The sequence below is a fragment of the Muntiacus reevesi genome, chromosome 2 (genome assembly GCF_963930625.1).
Source record: "Muntiacus reevesi chromosome 2, mMunRee1.1, whole genome shotgun sequence".
Classification (NCBI taxonomy): Eukaryota; Metazoa; Chordata; class Mammalia; order Artiodactyla; family Cervidae; genus Muntiacus; species Muntiacus reevesi.
Window position 1 is genome coordinate 116,865,616 of NC_089250.1, and position 26,886 is coordinate 116,892,501.

At 40.4% G+C, this 26,886-nt stretch overlaps 1 protein-coding gene across 4 annotated transcripts in view; it reads left to right on the forward strand.

The window, feature by feature from the left end:
* Nucleotides 1-26,886, forward strand: part of NRG3 (neuregulin 3) — a 1,175,938-nt gene that overhangs the window by 856,327 nt on the left and 292,725 nt on the right. For all 4 annotated transcript variants that reach the window (XM_065919907.1, XM_065919908.1, XM_065919909.1 and 1 more), the window contains exon 3: nucleotides 17,184-17,257. In XM_065919907.1, coding sequence (XP_065775979.1) covers nucleotides 17,184-17,257 — 74 coding nt within the window. The remainder of the gene's footprint in view (nucleotides 1-17,183; nucleotides 17,258-26,886) is intronic.

A 26,886-nucleotide genomic window follows, 5' to 3' on the forward strand; every position in this document is an offset into this window, starting at 1 on the left:
TAAATAGTTTCTTTTCAATGTACCTGTTAAAGGGTGCTATCTGCAAGTAAACCTATTGTAGGTGTGGCTTCTTTTTTCTTTTTATTTTCCCAGAAGCAGGGCGGTCTTCTTGATTCTGCTTATTTCTCTTTTACAGTATAATTTCTACTTCCTGTTCATAGCAAAAGTTACTATTGACACTAAGGGTCCTAATACATGAGTTGACAGCTGTAGGCTCAGGAAAAGTAATTTATAAGCTGTCGAGTGTTCAGCAATGAAGAGTCACTGGCAAAATGCCCTGGACACAAATCACAACTTTAAACCTTACTAGATTGTGACTTAATGAAATTACTTAATCACTCCAAACCTCTATTTTTCATCTTTAAAAGTCCCAAAGAAAACAATGCTGACATAACAGTACTGGGTAGAATATATAGGTAATTATGCAAAGTGTCTAGTGTAGAATCTGAAAAACTGTAGGTACTTGATAAATATGACTTCTCCCTTTTCTACTTCAAATAATGTAAATTACTTCCAGGAGTCCCAGTCACTTCTTATTTACTTCTAACAAATGATTTTTTTTAAGTGCTAATTATAAAATGGATTAATTATGGTGTAGCCTTGGGAAATTTTACAGTAGGTCATTAAAGTAGTAATTGTGATGCAACTATTTTTTAGATAGAGGTCTGATAATAAATCCCCCAGAAACCTTTATATAATGTAGCTTTTTTAATTTGAAGTCAAGGAACAGAACGAGAAAACTAGAGCTTTTCATCTTCAAAAGAGTTTATGAGCTTTAAGTAAATTAGTAGGCATGGTTCTCTCTTGTGCAACAGGACAGGGCGATTAGCCCTATTGGCAAAGCAGGAAATGAATGCCCAGAGGGATAGATTATTTTCCCCAAGGTGCTGTGAACAGAGTGAGAATGTGAGGATTTGTGCCCGTGAATGTGCAGTAAAGTGCCCATGAGTTGGTGTGTTAAAGGTGGGTGTACATTGGAAGGAGTTGGGAACGTTCCTAATGAAAACTGATGCAAAGGCTTAATAGTATAGTTTTTACAAGCTTAGTAAGATTTCTATTGTCTAGATTAATTGAGGATAAGGATCTCCTGCTGCTGGTGTTAAATTGCATGGGTGTTGATGTTATATAGATATGGATGTGTAGATATATACCTAATTCTGTGCTATATAGAGTTATTGTTTTTAGTCACTAAGTCATATATGACTCTTTGATGACTCCATGGATTGTAGCCTGCCAGGCTCCTCTATCTATGGAATTTCCCAGGCAAGAATACTAGAGTGGTTTTCCATTCCCTTCTCCAGGGGAATCTTTCCGATCCAGGGATACAACCTCTGTCTCCTGCTTTGATAGGTGGATTCTTTACCACTGAGCCCTGAGCCACCAGGGAAGCCTTACTATGTAGAGTACATACCCCATTTGTAACCAAAATTCATCCCATCCGTTACCTGTTCACTCTACATCCATTCTCTGCCCTTCTTTAGTTCTGTTCTCTACCTCAGAACCACCTTTCTTAGGCTCTCTTGACCAATGGCTTCTGAGTGGAGTTGGCCAATAGGAAGCACTACATTGGAAAGCAGAACTCTATTTCCTAGATTTCCCCCTCTCTCTCTGCTTTCTGCTTTTTGTTTCTTGGTTCATTTAGGGTTCCAATCCTGATAGACTTACTGGATCTGTCCATTTCCTGGACTCAGGCTTTGTCCCTTCAGTCTTGGGGTGAGAGTGATTTCATGTCGTTGTCAATCCTATGTGGCTCTGTTATTCTTCCTTTAGCTTCTTATCCTTTCTTCACTTGTTCAATCAATTGTCTATTAAATTTCCTGGTTTCAATTATTTCAATTTTGAATGAGCATATGAACTGAGAGATTAGATTGTTAATGATATATTATTGAGTCTAAAGTCATTAAATATCACTGTATTTTTCTTTTAGGTTTTTTCAAATCAATTAAATTATGCCATGATATAACTGTGGGCAAATCACTAAACTTAGTTTCACTTTTATCTTTATCTGTACAGTAAGTATAAATTGATAGGTCCTCTCTTCCTCAATTAATGAAAGGAAGCACTTTAAGTATATACATAATGCAATCTGAACAGTCACAATACAGGGTAGAGAAATCAATGTGACCTAGTATTGGTTTAACTTGTGAAATTCATGTTCTAATACATGCTTTCCATGTGTCCTAGGGCACAGACATGAATTTCTCTAAAACTTTGCTCTCCTTATCTAAGAAAATGTTCATCTCCTTTTTTATCAGTTTCATGAAGATTACTTTGTCTAACCTTTATAAATCTCTTAGCACTGTTCTTTCAGTGAAGGAGGTCTCCAAGGAGCCTAGATTGCTTATCGCTTATACTATAAGATGTAGAAGTGCTTTTTGAGAGCACTTTCTCCTTGATTTACTCCTAGGTTTACCATATGTGTTGTGCTGTTCTCAGTCGTGTCCAACTATGTGCAAACCATGGACTGTAGGCCACCAGGTCCCTCTGTCCACGGGATTCCCCAAGCAGGAATCCTTGCGTGGGTTGCCATTTCCTTTTCCAAGGGATATTCCTGACTCAGGAATTGCACCCATGTCTCCTCTATTGGCAGGCAGATTCTTTATCACTGAGCCACCAGGGAAGCCCCCTTAAAATAGGAATGTCAAATACATCACTCATAACTTGATTAACTGAATCTCTTTCTCTGCCTCTCTTTTTATAGAAAACAATCATCATATTTTATTGATTTCAGGCCACTGATCACCTACTGAGTTTCTATGTTAACTTACCAAACACTCCTGTGAAATTACATTCCTTTGAATTCTATATTGAATTTGCTGATTATGGATAGTTACTTAATTTTGGCTAACTTACCTGTACCAGATTGCATTTGCTTTTGTTTTAATTAAAGGTCAAGAATCTTATCATGTCACTGTTAGAAAGAGTTTTCCATCATATGCCTTCTCTAGCTTACCCAGACTCACCCATGTCATTGTGTTATTTTCCCAGTTTCCATATGACATTCAGATTTAGAACAATACACTATCTGATCTTGTGCAAGCTAGGGACAGAGGTGTCACCACCTTGTTTTGACCTTGCTTGGTTACTAGAACTCTAGCCAGTTGAACTGTGATGACTGATTTCCAACAAAACCTATACTTTTACTGAGGTGACTGAAAAGTTGGGTATCAGAGACAGCATATAGATTTAGGAATGTCCTTCTTTTTCAATGGGAAATCTGAAATGGCAGAAAGAGCACTGGATTTACAAATAGAATCTGTATATTCTAATCCTTATTCTATCAGTTATGATCTCTGATAGCTTAGGCAAGTCTCCCATCTTTGTTTTAAATATTGTCCTCTGCAAAATGAGGTGGTTGGTTTCAATGCTGTTTATATTTCATCTAACTCCACAGTTCTGCAGTATCAGAAAACATTTAGATTTGGTTCAAATTTCTACTTAACATCTAGCTGAATTTTAATTATATGTGTGTGTGTGTGTTTTTCTTACTAATACTATATTTTTAGAGCAGTTTCAGGTTTACAGAAAAATGAACATACAGATATTTCCCATATACTATCTGCCCCACACATGCATTGTTTCCCCTTTAACAATAACCCCACCAGAGTGTTACATTTGTTACACCTGATGAACCTTCATTGAGGCATCATAATTTTACAGAGCCCATAATTGATGTTAAGGTTCACTTGGTGTTGCATATTCTATAGTTTTGGATAAACGTGTAATGACATATGTCCATTATTATGATATCACACACAGTATTTTCACTGCCCTAAAAATTATCTGTACTCTGCCTATTAATTTCTTAACCCTCACCCAACCCCTGGCAACCACTGATTTATTACAGTCTCCAAAGTATTTTCCTTTTTAATAGTGTCATAGAGTTAGAACCATAAATATGTAGCCTTTTCAGATTGAATTTTTTAACTTAGTAATATGCACTTAAATTTCCTCATGTGTGTTTTAATGGCTTGATAGCTCACTTCTTTGTTGGTACTTAATAAAATTTGTCTCAATGTACTATAGTTAATTTATCCATTCACCTACTGAAGGACATCTTGATTACTTCCAAGTTGCGGCAATTATGAATGAAACTGCTATAAGCATCTGTGTGCAGGTTGTTTGTGGCCATACGTTTCAACTCCTTTGGGTGAATACCAAGGAACATGATTGCAGAATTGTATAGTGGGAGCATGCTTAGTTTCGTAAGAAACTGCCAAGCTGTCCTCCAAAGTGGCTGTACTATTTTGCATTCCTACCAGCAGTGAATGGGAGTTTGTGTTGTTCCACGTCCTCATCAGCATTGGGTGTTGTCAGTGTTCTGGATTTGGGGCATTCTCATAGGTGTGTAGACAGATCTCATTGTTTTCATTTGCATTTCCCTGATACTCTAAATTTGGAGCATTAGTTCATATAATTATTTTCCCTCTGTATATCTTCTTTGGTGACATATCTTTTAGGGTCTTGGCCTGTTTTTTAATTGAGTTGTTTGTTTTCTTATACAGAACATCAAGCTTCCTTTGTATATTTTGGATAGCCCTTCTTTATCAGATATGTCTTTTTTGCGCATTTCTCCCAGACTTGCCTTCTCATCTCTGCACATTGCCTTTCATGTTATATCTTTTTGTTTCTAAGATATACTGTAGTATTGGGGAAATTCTTGTTATTGAAAATGAAATGAAGATGTGATATAAGAACTAGATCATGGAGCCAATGAAGCTAAAAACTGGCATCATTTTTAAAATTAAATGATTTGCTCTACTTCCATACTTAAATTTCTTCATCATGTAAGTATCCATGTGTACACACACACACACACACATACATATATATAATAAACAAAAAAAAAAGTAAGTGTGCTTATCATGAAAAGCCACTAGCCTTGGTCATATCCTTTTGCACTAATTCCCTGCTCTCATTCCACTAAAATTTGGCATTTTCCTAGTTGCTAACTTTGTATCTCTAAACAACATATTAAGCCCCTATTTCTTTCTTTATCTATTTTAGTTATATGCATTGACTTTCCATAATGATGGAGATTTAAGTCATTTACACAACCCCCCCTCCCATTTCTTCCCACTACTCTCTACCTGGTTCTGTCATTATTTGCAGTTCTCAAAGTTAGACTTAATGACACATTTCAGTAAGTAGAATAGTATGGTTAAGAAACTGGGCTTTTTTTGTGCAAAACTGAGGGGTTGATCTAGTCACATATCTCCCTGGTTTCCTCCTAACAGATTTTCAGACTTACAGTAACGATTATATTTGACTGAGCATCCATTTAAACTTACAAGCCTGTGCCTTTTTTTGTTGTTGTTCAAGGCAAGACCTCACTTTCATCTCAGTCTGAGTTGCATAAGGCTTTAATATGAAATCACTTTCCATTCAGTCCAACGCTTCCTTGTTGCTGATGAATGTCATACATAATGAAAGATTATATCCATTTATCCTCAGCAGTAAATCATTTATCACACAAGGGAGATATATTATTGTGAATTCTGATCAAAGCTGCCCACTTCCTTTAGCCAACAGAAATGCTGCGCCCTGTTAGTGAATTGTACAATATCCTGGGAGAAACAGGGAAAATTATGCTATTGAATGAGGCTTTGGAAAACTCTAGGGGTTTCTAAAATGTCTTTTTTAAAAAAATCATGTTTCATGTAGAATTTTCTATGATCCAGGCATGTGAACTGTATGAGTCTCTTTTTGGCTTTCTTCACTTAATTAAATCTGAAAGCTGTGGGACTTTTTGCAGCTTGCTCTGTGATGTCTGCAAACAGATTTGTGAATGACATTGTGTGGATATTTTGCCCCCTTTCTTAGAGAGGCAATAATTATTCCCACTTCTTTTTGAAGCATGCTGTGCATGGTTTTATCAGTTCATTTGCTAATGAGCTCCTTCTCTCCTTTATAATGCCAATCACAAAGATGCCTTTTAAATAAGATTTATCTCTCAGATTTATTTCCTTTTCACTCTTCCTTATCAAGCTGTGTACTGCTTTGCTTCAGGGAATCACCCACAGTATCCAGGCAAGAAACAAGGCTGGCCTGTTTGATCTCTTGTTGATATCATACTCACTCACTGTCTCCTTCTGAAAGCACTGAATTCCAGAAAGGACCTCACAGTCCTCCAGAGGAGTTTCTTCTTATGTTGTATCTTTGATTGGAGGTAATATTGCCCTATGTTCCACATCTGTGTTCACTGCCTTTCAAATTCAACAGCATGTGAGTTCCTAAATATTAAAGTGATCCTAAGTAGAGTGAGTTGCAGAAAGGAGGAGGAAGAATGGACCGTGTTTCTTCCTTTGGCCTTACTTGGGCTCCTGCCAGGATGCTTTTACAATTTATTCATAATTTAGGCAAAGTGGTAGCTAGTGATCCACACAATTGAGTCACAAATCTGTATCTAACATCTATAAACAACATTGCTTCATTTGATGTTCATCACATTCTGGAAGTAGCCTTTCAATGTTTTGACCACTGAAGAACTAGCTATTGAAACTTAATTTGCCTCCTCCAGACTCTATGAACGCATTATCTTCCTTGCTTGGTGGATAAAAAGAAATATAATATGCCCAGGCTCCTTATACTTAAAACAAGGGATTGCTAAATTTATCAGAACAAATTATAGTGATAGCAAAAATATTATACATTAACTTTAATCTAGGTGTTCCTGTTGATGGTTCTTTCTTCTCTGACTAATCAGAGGTTCAACTGATATACAACTACCAGGTTTAGAGAATAAATTTAGGGCACCCAGTTAAATTGAAATGTCAAATAAAAATAATCAATGCATTTTTAGTGTAAGTATATCCCAAATATTACACATGGGGCACACTAATGCCAAAAAAAAAATTTATTTGAATATCAGATTTAACTGGGTGTTGTATATTTTATCTGGAAACTGTAAATGTGGGAGAATCCAAATTCTGGTCTTTGCTATGCTATAGATATAAATTACCTAGCTTAGTAATTGTCATGGACTGAATTGTGTTTTCTGAAAACTCATTACATTCAAGCATTAAATTTCAGTGTAACTGGATCTGGAGAGAGGGTTTTTAGGAGGTAATTAAGATTAAATGCAACCATATAGGTGGGGTCCTTTTCTGATAGGATTGGTGGCCTTAGAAGAAGAGGAAGAGAGAGATTGACGAGGGAGAACTATTGATAGGTCCATCTCTCTCCACCATGCGAGGTAGCAGAAGGCAGCCATCTGCAACCCAAGAAAAGAGCCCTCACCAGACCCAGGCCTTGCTGGCACCTTGATCTTGGATCTCTAGGCTCCAGAACTGTGAGAAAATGATTTTCCATTGTTTAAACCACCTAGTCTATGATACTTTGTTATGGCAGCCCGAACAAGCTAACATAATAAGTTTAGAATGTTTTGTTCTGGCTGTTTTACATTTCTTGCTGAACTGTGAGCTGATAAAGATGATTGCCACTTCTCTTCCATTGACTAGTCTGAACATGTGAGTCAATTACTCTTCTAATTTCAAGTGAGTAGAGAAGAGTCAAGTGAAGGAATCTGCTACTAGTTGAAACTTGAACATCAGAGAAAATCTGTGATTGGCTAATCTCACTATGTTGGTGATGTCTTGAAAATGAAAGTATTGGCTGCTCAGTCTTGTCCGAATTTTATGACCCTATGGGCTACAGCCTGTCAGGCTTCTCTGTCCATGGAATTCTCCAGGCAAGAATATTGGAGTGGATAGACATTCCCTTCTTCAGGGGATCTTCCTGACCCGGGGATTGAACCCAGGTCTCCCACATTCCAGGCAGATTCTTTACTGTCTGAGCCACCAGGCTAGCCCTGGTGATATCTTACATGAAAATTTTAAGGAGGGATCATAGGGAGTAGTCTGTGTGCTAGTTGTCCAGTCATGTCCAACTCTTTATGACCCCATGGACTATAGCCCTCCAGGCTCCTCTGTCCATGGGATTCTACAGGCAAGAATACTGGAGCAGGTTGCCAGTTCCTTCTCTACGGAATCCTCCTGATCTAGGATCAGGGATCAAACCCAGGTCTTCCACATTGCAGGCAGATTCTTTACTATCTAAGCCACCCAGGAAGCCCCATAGGGAGTAGATGTTACAGTAAATCCTGGTCTGTTGTTGGCTGAGAAATATCAAAGGCAGTCATGGGAACTTTAAATTAAGGAAGTGGGGGAAGAGAGCATGACTTTGAACTAAGGAAGTGGGGAAAGAGAGCATGACTCTCCTCTGAATTTAATGTTAGAACCTAAATTATTTGCCTAAATTTTCTTATTATTAAGCATATTTAAAAGGATGAGGGGCAATGTAGGTTCATGCAATGTGCACAGAACACACACTAAATCAAGACTCATAACTCCTCTTAGAGATGAGCCCCTGACACTGTGGAGAGGTCTATCACCAACCTCTGTCACATCTCTCAGTGGCAGAAATAGGAGTCTTCCTGCATCCATAGGATATTTCTTTTCCACCGTAGTAGGCTACCTCCCTTGAAAACTAGAATCTCACATTTGTCATGATAGATTTTGTGCATACAGGAAATTAATAGCATAACATTATGTTAATTTAAATTGATAAAGCAAAAATCCATTCATCTTCTGCTTGTCACTATTACCCCATAACCCTTTTGTTCTTGATAAAGGCAACTGTTACTATACTACCTCTAATGTGATATTGAAATTGGGAAGTCTTCCTGTAAGAAGGCCAATAAATTAATTTACCTTCTTACCCTAAAAAGAGTTTATTTTTTTTAGATGCAGTGAAGCCAAAGTTAAATTAGATAGAATGGCTTTATTTTGCCCACATGGTTGCTTTGGATAATATTTTAATGTATTTTAATCTGTGTAGTAACTTCATGCCATGCTATGTGTTTTAATTTTGTTAATGTAGTAGCAAAGGTAAGTGAGGCTCTTGACAAAAATAGGGGCACAAAATTCTATAAAGGCCAAAAATTTATTCAAACTAACATGAGAACTCAAAAGTGTTCAAAAGTGAATGTGCCATATATGAGAGTAAGATGACAATGTAAACAGGTTCTGTCTCTCTGGTGCTAAAATTGACCAGTGAAGTATATGGGTGACTGCTGGACCAGGTACTTAATATTTACACATGGTTGAAAGGAAGTTACAATTGAGAACACACATGGTTTAATAAAATTTATCAGACTTGAAATCATTTTTTTCCTTTTTGTCTCTAGGGCTCAAGTATTAACGAATGCAGCACACCTCCTAAATTTGAGCAGATACTTTCAAATTTACTTCTGAAATCATATCAGCCTCGTGATGAAGTAATTTGCCTTCATCTACTTTATTATTTTCAATCAATTTATTTATTTTAATTGGAAGCTAACTACTTTACAATATTGTAGTGGTTTCTGCCATACATTGACATGAGTCAGCCATGGGTGTACATGTGTTTTCCATCCTGAAATCCCCTCCCACCTCCCTTCCCATCCCATTCCTCAGGGTTGTCTCCGTACACTGGCTTTGAGTGCCTTGTTTCATGCATCGAATTTGGACTGATGATCTATTTCATATATGATAATACGTGAAATACGCTATTCTCTCAAATCTTCCCACCCTCACCTTCTCCCACAGAGTCCAAAATTCTGTTCTTTATGTCTGTGTCTCTTTTGCTGTCTTGCATATAGGGTCATTGTTACCATCTTTCTAAACTCCGTATATATGTGTTAATATACTGTATTGGTGTTTTTCTTTCTGGCTTACTTCATTCTGTGTAATAGGCTCTATCCACTTTAGAATCCAAACTTGGTTAAAGGGAAATTAAAAAAAAAAAAAAATCCTTATATTTTCTGAAAATTGCAGGTATAATTTCATTAGCAAGAATAATCATAGTTGTAAGATAAGTGACATTATAAGCAAAAATTGCCTCAGCCATGGAATTTGTGATATGTTGATAACACTTAAGAAGATCTTCATGAGTTCAAAGACAGCTGTCGCTCTGCAATTTAAAAGAATTCAAACCTAATCTCCCATTTATAGTTCAAAGGATTTTAGAAAGACAGTACCTACAGCTAGGCTATAGGTAAATTTAATTCCAATTTTGGTTAACTTAAATATCTTGCTGTCTTAATTAGTGTTCCTTTTAAATAAGACCACTTAATTAAGTTCTAAATTCAGCTAAAGAAAGCTTACACTTTAATCAATGTCACAATATTCACCATAGCAAAACCTAGATCTCAGCCTCAGCAGTGAGTGGCAGGGAAGGGAATGGGTTCTAACATCATAAGTAATTGTTGAGCCTATAGCTCTAGGCTGTAGATGCTTACCTCGAAAAGTTTCTAGACTTAACCTTTGTGAACCTGTTTCTTCACTTGAATAGCTAGGATGTTAATTCCAAATTCATAGAATATTTTTTTAAAAAAACTGTCATGCATTGAATGCTTACCAAAGCAACAAGCATTATTTATTCCTAATAATAATTCTAGGAGGGAGCTACTATTGTTATCTCCATGTTACAGATAGAAGGAAGGAGGTAGAGGAAGGCTAAGCAGCTAGTAAATAGCCAATCCCAGATTTAAAAACCAGGCTGTGCTCCAAACCACCCTGCATCTAAAATGTAAGGTTTATTTTATTTATTTTTTTGCATTTATTTCTGCCCTAATTTTTAGGATTTCTTTCCTTCTACTAACCCTGGGGTTCTTCATTTCTTCCTTCTCTAGTTGCTTTAGGTGTTGAGCTAGGTTATTTATTTGACTTTTTTCTTGTTTCTTGAGGTAAGCCTATAATGCTATGAACCTTCCCTTTAGCACTGCTTTTACAGTGTCCCATAGGTTTTGGGTTGTTGTGTTTTCATTTTCATTCGTTTCTATGCATATTTTGATTTCTTCTATGATTTGTTGGTTATTCAGAAGCCTGTTATTTAGCCTCCATATGTTTGAATTTTTAATTGATTTTTTCCTGCAATTGAGATCTAGTCTTACTGCATTGTGGTCAGAAAAGATGACTGGAATGATTTCAATTTTTTTGAATTTACCAAGGCTAGATTTATGGCCCAGGATGTGATCTATTCTGGAGAAGGTTCCATGTGCACTTGAGAAAAAGGTGAAATTGATTGTTTTGGGGTGAAATGTCCTATAGATATCAATTAGGTCTAGCTGGTCCATTGTGTCATTTAAAGTTTGTGTTTCCTTGTTAATTTTCTGTTTAGTTGATCTATCCATAGGTGTGAGTGGGATATTAAAGTCTCTCACTATTATTATGTTATTGTTAATTTCCCCTTTCATGCTCATTAGCATTTGCTTTACATATTGTGGTGCTCCTATGTTGGGTGCATATATATTTATAATTGTTATATCTTCTTGGATTGATCCTTTGATCATTATGTAGTGTCCTTTGTCTCTTTTCACAGCCTTTATTTTAAAGCCTATTTTATCTGATATGAGTATTGTGACTCCTGCTTTCTTTTGGTCTCCATTTGCATGAAATATTTTTTTCCAGCCCTTCACTTTCAGTCTGTATGTGTCCCTTGTTTTGAGGTGGGTCTCTTGTAGACAGCATATATAGGGGTCTTGTTTTTCTATCCATTCAGCCAGTCTTTCAGTCAGAATGGCTGCTATCCAAAAGTCTACAAGCAATAAATGCTGGAGAGGGTGTGGAGAAAAGGGAACCCTCTTACACTGTTGGTGGGAATGCAAACTAGTACAGCCGCTATGGAGAACAGTGTGGAGATTCCTTAAAAAACTGGAATTAGAACTGCCATATGACTCAGCAACCCCACTTCTGGGCATACACACTGAGGAAACCAGGTCTGAAAGAGACACGTGCACCCCAATGTTCATCGCAGCACTGTTTATAATAGCCAGGACATGGAAGGAACCTAGATGCCCATCAGCAGATGAATGGATAAGGAAGCTGTGGTACATATACACTATGGAATATTACTCAGCCATTAAAAAGAATTCATTTGAATCAGTTCTAGTGAGATGGACAAAACTGGAGCCCATTATACAGAGTGAACTAAGCCAGAAAGATAAAGACCAATACAGTATACTAATGCATATATATGGAATTTTAAAAGATGGTAACGATAACCCTATATGCAAAACAGAAAAAGAAACACAGATGTACAGAACAGACTTTTAGACTCTGTGGGAGAAGGCAAGGGTGGGATGTTCAGAGAGAACAGCATTGTAACAAGTATACTATCAAGGGGTGAAACGGATCACCAGCCCAAGTTGGATGCATGAGACAAGTGCTCAGAGCTGGTGCACTGGGAAGACCCAGAGGAATGGGATGGAGAGGGAGGTGGGAGGGGGGATCGGGATGGGGAACAAATGTAAATCCATGGCTGATTCATGTCAGCGTATGGCAAAAACCACTACAATATTGTAAAGATATTAGTCTCCAACTAATAAAAATAAATGGATAAATAAAATAAAATGTAAAGTTTAAATGCCTGATGATTCTTCCATTTTCCCTAACCAAGGACTGACTTTGAGATTGAGGAGAATTGGCAGGAGGTAAAGAAGAATACCTGGAGGGTTTTTTTTTTTTTTTTAATCAAATCAGCATTTAATAGGCCCCTCCAAATTGGCAGACTTGTGTGTCACTGACAAAGTGTCTCCTTTCCTGTAACATCAAAGAGTAATTGCCATTTTTGTCTATGAATAAAAGTTGCAACAGTCAGGAAACAAACCATATAGTTTGCCACCATTTCTCTTGTGAAGTTAATTGATTCCTGCTAGTTGAAATTTTATGTATAAAATCAAATTTCCAAGAAAGAAGCATGCATACTTTCTCTAAAATGTATGCAGAGACCAGACCCTATACCATGATTGAAGCAAACATTTGAACATGTTTCTAACCTTCTCGCATTTCTCTCTGTAAATTATGTAAAATGCATTTTTGCAAATATGTGCAGTAGAAGGTCTCTAGGCATAAAAATGGCCAAAATGCATGTATGTAATATAATATCAACTACATATGCTTGCTCATTTTTTTCTTTCCTGGTGTCATTCCTAGGGTCTAAAGTAGGGAACAGGAATACTAGAAGCTTTGTGTAAAGTACACCCATGCAAATACTAAGCAGAGAACAAGGCTATAAGCTCAACAACTAAGCATTATGATATAGTTGAGGAAGATGTGATAAAAAGTTTTATGTTGGCTGAGCCATCCATGTAGATAACAGAGACTGGCAGTGAAGACAGGCTGGAGTGGAGAAGGATGTGAAGCAATGATCACATCTTCCATTGATGAATAAATGACCAGGGAATCTACAGATGAGGTTTCAGAGGATGGATAGTACCATTCCCCAATGGGACAGTTGTGTGTTGTTTTTGTTTTGCTTTGCTTTGCTCTCCTGACATGAGTAAGTGGGAGAAATGGAAGAATAATCTGGAAATGTCGGGAGGTTGTTGGTCACAAATGAGAGTTCTTTCATTTTTACTTGAAGTCATTATTATTATTAGTTCTAATTTAGTTACTATTCAGAAAAGGAGGTCAAAGAAATAAACTGGAATTAGTATTGTAACAGAACAGATGGGCATGGTCTGAAGTTAGCCATGTGGGCTGATGGCCGTGGTAACCACTTTTTGCTGGCCAAAGAATGCCCATTTCTGTGGGAACATCAGCAATTGAGCTAAATTTAAAAAAAAAAAAAAAAAACTCTTGGAGGATTTTCTGCATCCAGGTTGAGTGCTAGGTTCATTGCTTATGTTTTAACACCTTAGACAAATCAAGTATTTTCTTCTAGTTCACAAGCATGCATATTGTAATTTCTCATCTTTGTCGGTATTGTTCTCTTCTCCTTTGTCCAAGATTGCCTTTTAAAGCCTTTCTCTAAAGCTGGGCTTATTCTTCAGGGACTGTGTATAAGAAAAAAATGAATAAAAGGGGTGGGTTGTTATTATATACAACTGAATAAGTGGGAGGGGGATGAGGGCCAAACTAGAAGGATGTATTGAGTAGATAAGTGAGGCCTGGATTTGAAACCATACAACTGGCCCTATCACTGAAGAAAGTGAGGGGCCTGGCCCCGAAACTCACCAGGCGAGGTACTTTGCTGACATTAAACTTGGCTCAGAATCTGCAATTTCTTTCCATCACTTTATTGCCAGGGGCCAGTCTCCCCTATTCAGGGTTTTCGTTGTTATTTAGTTGCTAAGTCTTGTCCAACTCTTTTGTAACCCCAAGCTCCTCTGTTAATGGGATTTCCCAGGTGGGAATACTGGGGTGGATTGCCATTTCTTTCTCCAGGGGAGATTTGAGTTTACACTGTGGTTGTTCTACCATCAATAAGACTCCTCCCATTTCTTTACATAGCTGTTCATCAACTGTGGCTGTATTTCCTATTCTGAGCCTAGTCTTTGGCCATCTAGTTGTAGGAAAAAAAAATAAAAGCTTATGTGTAAGAACACCAGGGAATGTTGATATTTTTTAATAAAATTGCTATCATGATGCAAGGCTTTCCAGGGATAAATAAATTCAGAGAACAGGAGTGGATGAATTCCGTGGAGCTTTGAACCAATGCAGAGTAGAAAAATAATAGAGTATTAACCTGATTACGACTGAGCAACCTTCACGTCCACTTTTCAACCTGATTAAGGCAAGATATGTGCTTAAAAAAATGTATTTACCATTAAAGATTGCATATGTACTTTTAAAACTTTATTCATTCAATTATGCTTTATTAAGATGAACAACCAGAAAGAAACTTCTATTATATGAATTTCCTTTGTTCTTATACCTGTATATCTCAAGAGAGCAAAAATCTTAAAAAGCAGTCTCAAAATTCACCCCTTCCTGCAACTAACACAAACCACAACAAACATGCCGTGATATTTCTTAAAAGATGTGCTGTTTATCACGCTGTCAGAAGGTCTGCCAAACTCAATCTATGCAATAGAAGTGCATCCTAAGACAATTTTTCCTTTGCTTTATGTGTTTAATAGTGTCGTAAATTCAATCCACCTCACTGACTTTACCTGCTAGGCACATTTTGCCTTCACATTTGGATGGATTTGAACTTATCAAGGTGACATGTGTGAGTTTTAAGTGGAAAGTTTAATTTGTCATTTCTTAAAACCCAGCAGCAATTAGCAGGGACACATAGCCACCATAACAAAGGGGCAGAGTTTGCCTCATACCCAGTCACACAGCCCCTGGTGGGTTCCCTAACTTGAGCCGGGCTACTTCAACCTCATCACACTTGATTATCTACAGCATGCTGATAGGAAGGCAGGGTAAAGGCGTGCACCATGCAATTCTCCTGGTAACCCATGAGGCTTGAACACTTCAGAGTGGGCTCAAAGCCACGGCAAATCAGTTGAAGATTAGAACAGTTTCAAACATCTTTCCTTATTTTCTTTTCCACACACAAATGGAGTAATGCATTTTAAGTGATGAAAAACCTCTTAAAAAGCAAAACAAAACAAAAGCACTTCCCCTTAAAAGCAGCAGTCTCCCAAGGATACAATTGCCAAGTTAAATGAAGATACAAAGGGTAAAGTGTGCTTAAAATCTCCCACATATGTTGGAAATAAAGTCCTCAGAAGTGAATGAATGCTTACAACTAGCACCTAACTCATCATTACAGGAAAATGAGAACTAAAACACTGTGGATCAAGTAATTCTGAATAAAGATGATGACGTTAGGGCAGTTTCAGAGAACAGAAATTTATTTTTCCATCACAAATGTGCTTCCATCTTAAGTATTTTCTGACTTTTTATAATTATTGCATCAGTAATATGCCTGCTTTATTTCAAGTGCAGTAAATTAATTTCTTCAAGTTTATGAAAATATGTGTCTGCTTAAGCAAATTCTCTCCATAGCCTGTTGGGTATTTGAAGTGTCCATGTATCAGAAGTCTTTGTTCTCAGTCTATAGGGAAAATTACCAAACACACTCCAGGGTGCCAGGTTTGAAAAGGTGCTAAAGAGAGCCTGCCCTGTTACCTTTATTCCACTTTAGCTCACAGTGAAAGGTGGAAAAATTACCGGGGTGCCTTTCACTGTGATGACTCCAACTGCAATAGACCTTATCTAATAGTTTATTACACTCAGAAAACAAAGCATATTCTAAAGAAAGAATCCACGGCTCCCGTCTCTGACAGAATGGTCTCTTTGAATTCTTTTGTCGATTTCATAGATTTCTAACAACCAGAGGATTGTTTTTAAATCTGATTTTTATGCCAGCATCACAATTTCCTCCTCAGTAAGTAGGACAGATTCATCCCAGGAGCAACAATGGATGCCTATCTGCTTAACTTGGGCATGACAGATTAAGCTTCAAGCAGATACACTAAATGCCACCTCCTTGCTTACACAAATTGTTCAGAGGCAGGCGAGTGGGGCCTCAGCTGTATTTGTTCCTTGAACTGTCAGCTGATGAGCTAGTACTGTCTGAGACGGCCAACCAGCCTTGATTGAGCAAAGACCGTGGATAGGAAGAGCTGCCTAGACATGCCTCACTGCAAGGGCTTTCAGGTAAATATCCCACCTCCAAATTGTACCCACCTTTGGAAAGTTTCTCTGGACAATGCCTTGCAGGAAGAGAGCACTTGTTAGCTAAATATAAAAGAGAAAAAGGAGAGAAAAATGTGAGTTTAGAGAAAATGAAGAGACCTTTCATGTAGAGACAGATACTTTTCCAATTTGGCCAGATCTGAAATAAATGCTGTTATTTCTGACCCAGCAGTTAGGCAGCACTGACTGGAAAAATTGCTAAGTAAAAAATAAAAGTAAAATTAGCAAATGAACAAGTTAGTAAAACATGAGGAAAATGAACAATAGGCCAAATTGACTGATAATGTTTGATCAATTATGTTAGAGAATGATTTTTTTATTAGAAAAATAACACTTGCAATATGATGCTTTCTGAAAGAGCATTTGCAGTCTTTTAGAGACCAGTATGTTGCATAAAGAAAACTGCAGAATTATAATATGAGGGTCACAATTATTCATACACCATGAGGGCATCTTAAATTGCTGTTGTTTATTTGCTAGATATTACCTATAAAACTACAAAAGAAAAATGGTGCTGTTCCCCGCCGCCCTCCCAAAGACTTAAAACTCTAGAATCCATCTGTCAACGTTAGAAACAGACTGAGCCAAGCATCACAAAAGCAGGGATGTACTTTCTCACGGTGATGTCATTGGTGGCTATTTTGCTCGTTGAAATCTCGAACCTTTCACAACCACATGCGTATGTTTGTCATTTATCCTTTTTCTCAGGTGCAAAGAAGGCTACCAAGGAGTCCGTTGTGATCAATTTCTGCCGAAAACTGATTCCATCTTATCGGATCCAAGTAGGTCATGCATTTTTCTTCTGTCTCTAACACAACATAAAACTGAGTCACAGTTGCTAACTCATGGACCACTGGATCTCCGTTCTGTGTCTCTGAATGCTGCCAAGGGTGGGAGCTGGGGACAGGCATTCACTTTCAAGGTTTGTTCAGAACTATCTCTGTTGAGATGTAGGTCTTCTCTGGGGATGGAGCCTGGTTTCCAGATTCATCTCCACTGCTACCCTCCCGTGGGGGCTGCAACAAATCCTGCTCCCTTAGCTTTCAGGCTCCCTTCCTGCCACCCCATTATGAAAGCAAGGATATAGAAACATAAAAGACCTTATTATTTATCCAAAAGAGTGGTATGAGAACTGTTATATCATACTGCTTTTTACCAGCTGGTTGGTATTTTGTGAAAACATTAAACTCTATTAACTTTAACGTTCCTGAAGTAAGGAAATATACATATAAAATTAAATAAGAAGTTCTCAGACCAACTGTGAAAACCCCATTTTTAGCAACCCTATTCACATATCAGCGATTACTGTACCAACAACAAATTAATTTTTTGTTGTTGTTGTTCATGAAAGAAGACAATTTGCTGCTAAGAAATATTGCCACCTATTTCTGTCTCTGTGTCGAGTGAAAAATAATGTTCTATATGAATATGCTCCGTTCTGGTCAAATGTGAAATTTTTCCTTTATCTGTAAATAATCTGATCTTTCAGTGACTGCTACAGTTGAATCACCACTAAGAAAAGGGGACTTTTATTGAATCAGCAGTTTAGTTCAGTGAAGATAATGACAGGCATTTTCAGATTATAAAAGCAATGTTTTGGTTTTCTGAATACCAAACATGCAAAACTTAAACTTTAGCGAAATACCATTTATTGATGGCAGCCAGTGGTCACCCTGTCTGTGAATGTGCAGGCTGCTGCATAATGAACATGTTAAGCCATCTTTCAACACTTTTTCAAAGTGCATATTTTTATTGCGCCCCCACCCTGAATTTTTAGGTATGTTTCCCTGAGTAAACAATATTTTTTAAAAGAAAATTTTTGTGTAATTCAATTTGCTTGTGTTTTATCTTGACAGGGCAAGCTACCACCATTCAGCATTAACTATTCTTTTCTTTGCAAATTTAGCTCTCCTAAAGAAAAGTGGGGGTTGTCTAAAAGCCAGTAACCAAGCTGGCCATGGTTGACCTCTGTTCTCTGAAATGTGAGGCTCTGGTCCCTAGGAGTTCCCCAGATAGGGGGCAGTTTCTGGAGTGTGTGGTATGTTTTCTATCTTGTCATTTTAGCCACTTGCTCAGCTGATGTCTAAAAGGTGTGGTTGTGGCTAGAGATGTGTATTTGCTGCATTAGAAAGCATAAAAAGAAGAATGGGTTTGCTGATTTCATTTTCTTTTTATTCACTTTGATGTACTTAGTTTTCCTTTTTTTTTCTTTCCTTCTTCCTTATTGTTCCCTTCTCTTTCTTTCCCTTTTATTGTCCTCTTTCCTTTCTTCTCTTTATTATTTTCTTTCTTACCTATGCTCCCTGCTTTCCCCCCTCCCTCCCTCCCTTGCTTTTTCTTTTCCTATATAGCTGTAGAATACCTGTTCAGTACAGGGTACTGGAGCAGGGCTTGCATGCAGAACAAAATAGGTAAAATACCTTTATTTATACAATCTAATAAAACCTTTGACATTCTATTAAACATAATAGTCCATCACTGCAAATGTTGAGAATGAGACCACTGAACATTTTGAAGAAACCAGTACTCGAGAAACCAAGCATCGCACTCGCATTCAGGTTTATTAACGCTGGTGGGCTCAGAGGAGTTAACACTCCAAGCTCTGAGCCCTGAACAAAGGGGTTACAGAGTTTTAAACATGGACAGGCATGATTATGCAGGTTTACAGGGGTCGGGCAATTATAAAGAGCAGGACAAGGGTGAGTGAGATAAGCTCCAATTCCTATTATTGTGAGTCTGCACTTTCTGAGACTATGTGACCTATGTGATCCAGACTTTGCAAGGAGCAAGTTGAGTTACAAAGGCAGAAGAAGCAGGAGGTTATGTAAAATTTTAACTTTTCCTCTTCATTCCCCCCTCTTGATGCTTTCTATCACTCATGGTAGAAAGTATCATCTCATGCTTTGATAGGACATTCAGAGTTCCCCATCGTTCAGGGAGCTATATTGAGTTAGTATCATTTGTAACTTTATGGATTCAATTTGAGAGGTTATAAACTGGGTAATAGCATTGAGAATACAAGGGCCAAAAAGGAGCACCACAAAGAACGTGAAGAGAGGACTGGTGAAAGGGAAAAGCTAGGATGCCCAGTTCCAGGTATTGTTCCAGTTACCCCAGGAATTTGCTGGTCCCTCCCTCCTTTTTATGATTTGTTCCCTTAGCTGTTGGGCCATGTCCCTAACTATTCCTGATTGGTTTACATAAAAGCAACATTCTTCATTCAAGAAGAGGCAGTCCTCTCTTTTCAGCTGTCAGTAGGTCTCAGTCAGTCAGTCAGTTCAGTCGCTCAGTCATGTCCGACTCTTTGTGACCCCATGGATCACAGCACACCAGGCCTCCCTGTCCATCACCGACTCCTAGAGTTTACTCAAACTCATGTCCATCGAGTCAGTGATGCCATCCAGCCATCTCATCCTCTGTCATCCCCTTCTCCTCCTGCCCCCAATCCCTCCCAGCATCAGGGTTTATTCCATTGAGTCAACTATTCACATGAGGTGGCCAAAGTATTGGAGTTTCAGCTCCAGCATCAGTCCTTCAAATGAACATCCAGGACTGATCTCCTTTAGGATGGACTGGTTGATCCCCTTGCAGTCCAAGGGACTCTCAAGACTCTTCTCTAACACCACAGTTCAAAAGCATCAATTTTTCGGCACTCAGCTTTCTTTACAGTCCAACTCTCACATCCATACATGACCACTGGACAAACCATAGCCTTGACTAGATGGACCTTTGTTGGCAAAGTAATTTCTCTGCCTTTTAATATGCTGTCTAGGTTGGTCATCACTTTCCTTCCAAGGAGTAAGCATCTTTTAATTTCACGGCTGCAGTCAGTAGGTCTAGCCCTCTCCTATTCTGTAAAAATCACCTCAGTCAGGGGATCTAGTTGGTCCTGTGAGGCCACTAATGATTTGGCTACTCTCTCAATGTAGTCTGTGAAGTCCTTGGATTGTATATGGTAGCAGGTGGTTGATGAAGCAATTCCTCCTATTCCCATACCTATCCCAGCTGTAATTCCCAGACCAACTAGTAGGGGTATAAACTGGATGACTCTTTTTGACTGCATATGTGTTGCCAGGGGTACGGTGAGAGTCTAGTTGTTAGGGACAGTATTCATCTGGGGAGTGAGGAAAGCTAAGGCACAGATACCCATCCAATTGACTGATAGACAGAAGTAAGCAACTGTCCCACAAAGAGGCCTTGATGGGGGCAACACCATATTGTGTTTGTGGGAGGATGAGTGGGTCACTCACCTTTTAAAGTTTGATTACATTCGTCCCTGGCTAAATTCCCTACAGGTTCAGTTCCTCCATCATTTGTAAAGCATCCTGGAGCCTTTTGAGTTAACTCAGTTGCCCTTAAGACTGGCCCTTGTAAGGGTGGATCTATAGGAGTTCCCATGGCTGTTGCATTATTCACTGGTACTGGTGTAGCTAAGTACTGTGGAGCTCCTAAGGGTAAGCAAAGCCAGCAATCCCTGCCAGCCAGGGATTGGTGTCATTAAGAAGGTAAAGAGTTGCATTGAGAACCTGATACAGATGAGGGTCTAAGGGGGAGTTAACTCTGTAACCTGGGTCATACAGCCAACAGGCAGAGCCTGATTTTTTAGGGCAAAGATGATCCATGATTTCATTTATCTGCATTATTGTTCCTGTCCAGTAGGTTTTTCCATTTATTTGGCAGACAGACACTTGGTCTGGGTTGTAACATCTGCGTGGCATTTGGGGGTAGACGGATGCATAGGGGCATGATAGCAATGCCATGGTGTTGGGATACCATCTGGGGTTTGGATCCTCTGGAAGGGGGAAGATAGTGGCAGCGAGGAGCATAACTGGAAAACATTTTGGCACCCAGACCTCTGGACATGCATTGCCTGGTTATGAAGGCAGTAGGTGATTCGCCTACAGGATTGGCTATCTATACATTGTTCTAGCTGATGGTTAAGTAAGTGATTTTCCAAGGGTTGACTGTAGTGTTGACAGGTGCATGATGGATAAGGAAAGGCACCATCTGTTATAGCAAGGGACACCAGAAGGCTGCAAAGCTGCCTGCACATAACAGATAACTGAACACTAACAAGAGGTTTTCTCCCCATCTTTGGATTGTCACAGCTATGTCCACTGAGCCTCTCATGAAGGGGTGTCAACTATACTGTGAGCAATTTAGTTAGTAGGGAGACTCGATCATAAGAGACATCTGATAAGAATGAGGCTTCCCACTACTGTGAGATAACAGACAGCTAACCACAGCTTCTGACCCAAATCCCAGTCCTGGAGTGCTACTGAAGCTAGTCCTATAGCGAAGAGTACAGCAATAATACCAATCAGTGATAGAGGCCAGGATTGACAATGAAAATCCATTTATACTTTGATAGCCAGATCCTCAAGCTTCCACCATGCGTTGACCAGCCAGCTGCCGGAGTGTGGCTGGAATAAGGCTGAAGAATCCTCAAGCTTTTACCGTGCATTGACTAGTCAGCTTCTGGAGTGACTAGAGCAGGGTCCTTCATGGCTAAGGGCTGTTGTTTTTGGAACCAGACCTTAAGGGGATTTTCGGGGTCCTGAACTGTTTTCCAGGTGTCCTCACCACAGGAAGCCGCTGCCTTCTTGACTCTGATGTGGTGGATCCAAGGGATGACGCCTGTAACTTTAATAGCAGTAGGGGTTGCCAGGATGACCATGTGAGACCTGTCCAAACTGGCTGAAGTGGTTCCTGTTTCCAGTCTTTTACCCATACCTCGTCTCCTGGCTGATAGGGATGAACCCAGTTGCCCAAAGGATTGGGTGTCCTTTCTAAGGTTTCTTGGGTGATATGGTAAAAGACTTTCCCAAAGACCTGGAGGTATTGGGACATTTCCAGGTCAGTTAGTTGTTGGGGATCTCCCTTGATTTTTCCTATCACTGGGAGTGTTCTCCCATATAAGATCTCAAAGGGAGAATAGCCTGAGGACCTCAGGGTGTATCAGGCTTGGAGTAAGGCTCAGGGTAACATGTCAAGCCAAGATAACTGGGTCCTGACAGAGTTTAGCTAATGTAGCCTTGAGGGTCCAATTCATGTGTTCAACTTTCCCTGAGCTCTGTGGCCTGTAAGTGGTATAAAGCTTCTGTTTGATTCCCAGTGTCCTGGATGAAGTTTGGATTATCTCAGACACAAAAGCTGGCCCATTGTCAGACCCTAGGGAGAGAGGAAGCCCATATCTCAGGATTATGTCTCTTAGTAGGGCCTTGGTCACTGCTCGTGCCCATTAAGTGCGCGTGGGGTAGGCTTCAGCCCATCCCGAGTCCGTGCAGACTATCACAAGTAAATACTTACAGCCCCTGTAGGGCTTGACTTCAGTAAAGTCCACTTCCAGACCTTCAAATGGCAGTGTCCCAACTGTCTACACCCCTGGGTTGGGTCTTGGTCCTTGGCTTGGCTCACAAGCCACACATCTAGCACTGATCTGGGCACACAGGGTTGGGAGCTTAGGAATGAAGTAGTAGCCGCTCAGTAAGCTTTCCAGCTCAGTATTTCCTAAATGAGCTGTCTCACGATGTTATTTTACCAGCTAGTCTGCTATATTGCTGGGAACAAAGAATCTTTGGTTTGGGAGCTTCCACCAGCCCTCTTTTTTTTTTTTTTTAATTCCTCCCTCATTTAGAGCCCATTGATCTTCTTCCTTGATATATCTTGGAGATGGAGGCAATTCTGGTGCCAAGAAGACTTAAAGATTGATTTGGGGCCCACTGTGGGGCTGGGTTGGGTTGCTGCCTCCTTGGCTGTCTGGTCAGCCAACCGATTTCCTTTGCTGATTGGATCAGTTCCTCTCTGATGGCCTTTACAATGTATGACTGACACTTGGGAAAGCTTCCAGACTGCTTCTAACAACTGACAGATTTTGTTTGTTTTTTTGTTTTGTTAGGTAAAAAGGTGGGCAGGGTTCAGCATCTGCACAGTCTCAAGTTGGACCCATGGGTTTTCTCAAAGCAGTCCTTGATAGTGAATCATCCTGGAGCTGGTCAGCCGCTTTATACCCCTAGCTATTCATCAGGGCAGTAACAGCATAGGGAACCTTTACATTTATATTTTGTCCTAGAGTAAACTTATCTGCTTCTTTGACCAAAACTGCAGTGGCAGCTAATGCCCAGAATCATGGCAGCCATCCCGTCCGTGGTCACTGGATCCAGTCATTTGGATGGTTATGAGACCAGGCGTTGCTGTGGCCCAACTGCTTGTGTGAGAACCCTCAGTGCAGTGTGATTTTTCTCATGTACAAAGAGGTTAGAGTCCCATGTCACATCTGGAAGCCCTAATGCTGACGCACTGGTCAAGAATCCCTATCTCCTTGAAGGCCTTTTCCTGTTCAGGTCTCCACTCCAGGGGGCCTTTACCAGACCCTGCTGTGGCTTTAAACAGAGGCTTGGCAATTTCAGAGAAACCGGGTATCCAGATCCGGCAGAATCCGGCAGCCCTGAGGAACTCACGGACTTCTTTCTTGGTGTCTGGCCGAGGTATTGAACAGATAGCTTGCTTCCTCTCATGTCTGAGCACCCGATGCCTTTTTGTGATGACAAACCCGAGGTACTTGACCTCCTGTCTGCAGATCTGAGCTTTTTCCATGACACCTTGTATCCTGTGATGGAGAGTAGAACCAGTAGGGCTTTGGTACCTCTCTAGCAGTCCCCTTGGGTAGAACTGGCTAGCAACAGGTCATCCATGTACAGGAGCAGGGTGCAGTTGAAAGTTTCTCCAGGAAAGGCAGCAAGGTCTGCAGCCAGGGCTTCACCAAACAGGGTAGGTGAGTTTTTGAAGCCTTGGGCAATCGGGTTCAAGTCAGCTGTGTCTTTCTCCCGGTGTGTGGGTCTTTCCAATCAAAGGCAAACAAGGGCTGGCTGGTGACAGCTGGAGGCAGAAGAATGCATCCTTGAGATCAAGGCAGGTGAACCAGCTTGCCTGAGCGGGTAATAGACTCAAGAGAGTGCAGGAATTTGGGACCACTGGATGGATGGTGATCACTGCACTGTTGATGGTGCAGAGGTCCTGGACAGGGCAGTAGTCATTCCCTCCAGACTTTTTGACTGGTAAGATTGCAGTGTTCCAGGGAGACTGACATTCAATTAGGATCTCAGCATCTTGTAGGCGCTGGATGTGGTCCCAAATCCCCAGGCATGCCTCTTGTGGTACTGGATATTGTTTCTGTCTAACAGGAGTGGCTCCTGACCTCAGGTCCAATACAATGGGGACATAGTTTTTGGCCAAACCTGGGGGCCGCTTCTTTTTCTAGACATCAGGGAATTCTTTTAACAGTTTTGGAGGATTTATTTGTTCCCTTCCTGAGGAATAGAGACACCATTCATCTTCCCTGGGCATGGTCACGGCCATCATCAGAGTCGATTGGCTCCCCAGGGTGAGGCTCGCAGACTTTCCAGGGACAAAGGTAATTTGTGCCCCCAGCTTTGTCAGTAAGTCTCTACCTAGCAGGGGAATGGGGCATCCCAGTAAGTAAAGAAATTCATGAATCACCAGATGCCCCCCTAGCTGACACGAACAGGCCTTGCAAAATGAGCGGGCTGCCATGTCCAATATGGCCCCAACAGTAGTTGCTGTTCGGTCTGTGAGGGGATCCACAGGTGTGGTTACTATGGAGTGTTCAGCTCTGGTAGCCACCATAAAAGTCATTCACTGGCCCCCTACATTTATCATGGCCGTGTGCTCCCGGGGGCCCAGGATCAGGGAGCCCAGTTTTCTTTAGTCTGATTCTGCTCCAGCCAGGCCCATAAGGTTTTGGATGGCTGGCTCAGGTTGGTACCTTTCTTTGTTGGGTTGACTGAACTTCTTCAACCCTTTAGATGTCCCTCGACGATGGGGACACTCATTCCTCCAGTGTCCAGTCTCTTTGCAATAAGTGCACTGGTCATGCCATAGTGGTAGTCTCTTCTGTTTCCCCTTTCCATGAGGGAACAGTCTGTTTCACTTGATCGGAACTCAATGCTGCTGCTAGCAGGGCTGCTTTCTGTTTCATTTTTTATCTGCTTCTCATTGGGCTTCATGGTCTCAGTTCACAAAGACTTTATTTGCTATCTCCAGGAGCTGTGTAGCATTCATCTCAATGAAGCCTTCCAGTTTTTGGAGCTTTCATTGGATGTCTGCATAGGATTGAGCCACAAAGGCAGCATTAATCATTCGTTGATTCTTGGGTATCTCAGGGTCGAATGGGGTGTATGTCTGGAATGCTTCACACAATCTGTCATAGAAATTGGTGGAAGTCTCATCTGCTTTTTGGTTTATCATTGTAATTTTGGACATATTGGTGGGCTTTTTGGCTCCTACTCGAAGTCCATGTAGAAGGCATCACGGTAGTGACCCAGGATTTCTTGTTCTTCTCTGGTATTTAAATCCCAATTAGGTCTCGTCTATGGCATCACTTCTCGTGCCCATCTTTCTACATCTAAGACCTCTGCAGGGACTTGTCCTTGGAGCCATTTTTGGGCTTCTGTTGAGATGCGTCACCTTTCTTCAGTAGTGAAGAGAGACATAAGGAGCTGGCAACAGTCTTCCCATGTAGGCTGATGGGTGAGGAAATTTGACTCTAGGAGGTCAGTCATAGCCTGTGGTTTATCAGAGTACGCTGGGTTATGGTGTTTCCAGTTTAGGAGATTGGTAGTACTGAAGGGCTGGTAATCGAGGATGGAGCATCCAGGCTGGACTGAGCTGTCCTTGTTCACTTGTTGAGGACCTTGAGTTTCTCGCAGTGGCATCTGACGGGCCACGACCAGCTGGTTAGATTGTTTGGCTAAGCAAAGCTGCTTCCCTACTGGCTTGGGGCTGGAGTCTTGCTTATGAGGTGGTGCGGGGGACATGGAGGGAAGTAGACTGTCTGGCAATGGGTCCAGCGCTGGCTGTGCCTAGGCTTGTGGAGTCGGGAATGTTTGGTGGGGGCAGCAGTGGGTCTTCCACTGGATCTCCCTGGAATATAGACTTTTCCCCTTCTTCTTTCATTTTTTCTGAGTGGTTGGGCCACAAATACCCTACTCTGTCCCTGTCCGTTTGTGCTAAATCTTGCCCATGGGGGAGGGTCTGTGTTATTAAAAGCCAGCAGTCTCCATACGGAAACTGATCTGGATGTCCTGGAGTCCCAGTGACTAGCTGGTGCATTGCTTGGACAGTGGGCAGGTTGAGAGTGCCTTCTGGCAGCCATCCAACATCAAAGGATGGCCAATTGAGCTCACATAATTTTGAAGCTTCCTGGGGGTCATCTTGACTCTGTAATCCCCTGCAAAGCCCTTCTTAAAGTTCTTTATTGTGCAATCTAAAACTGTTGGCATAGAGGAACTTCCACCCATGTTGACAAATATAATCTACCTGGCAGTGTTTTGAGGAAAACTTAATCTCTTAGATGTCGGCTCAAGGAGTCAGTCAACAGAGTAACCAGTAA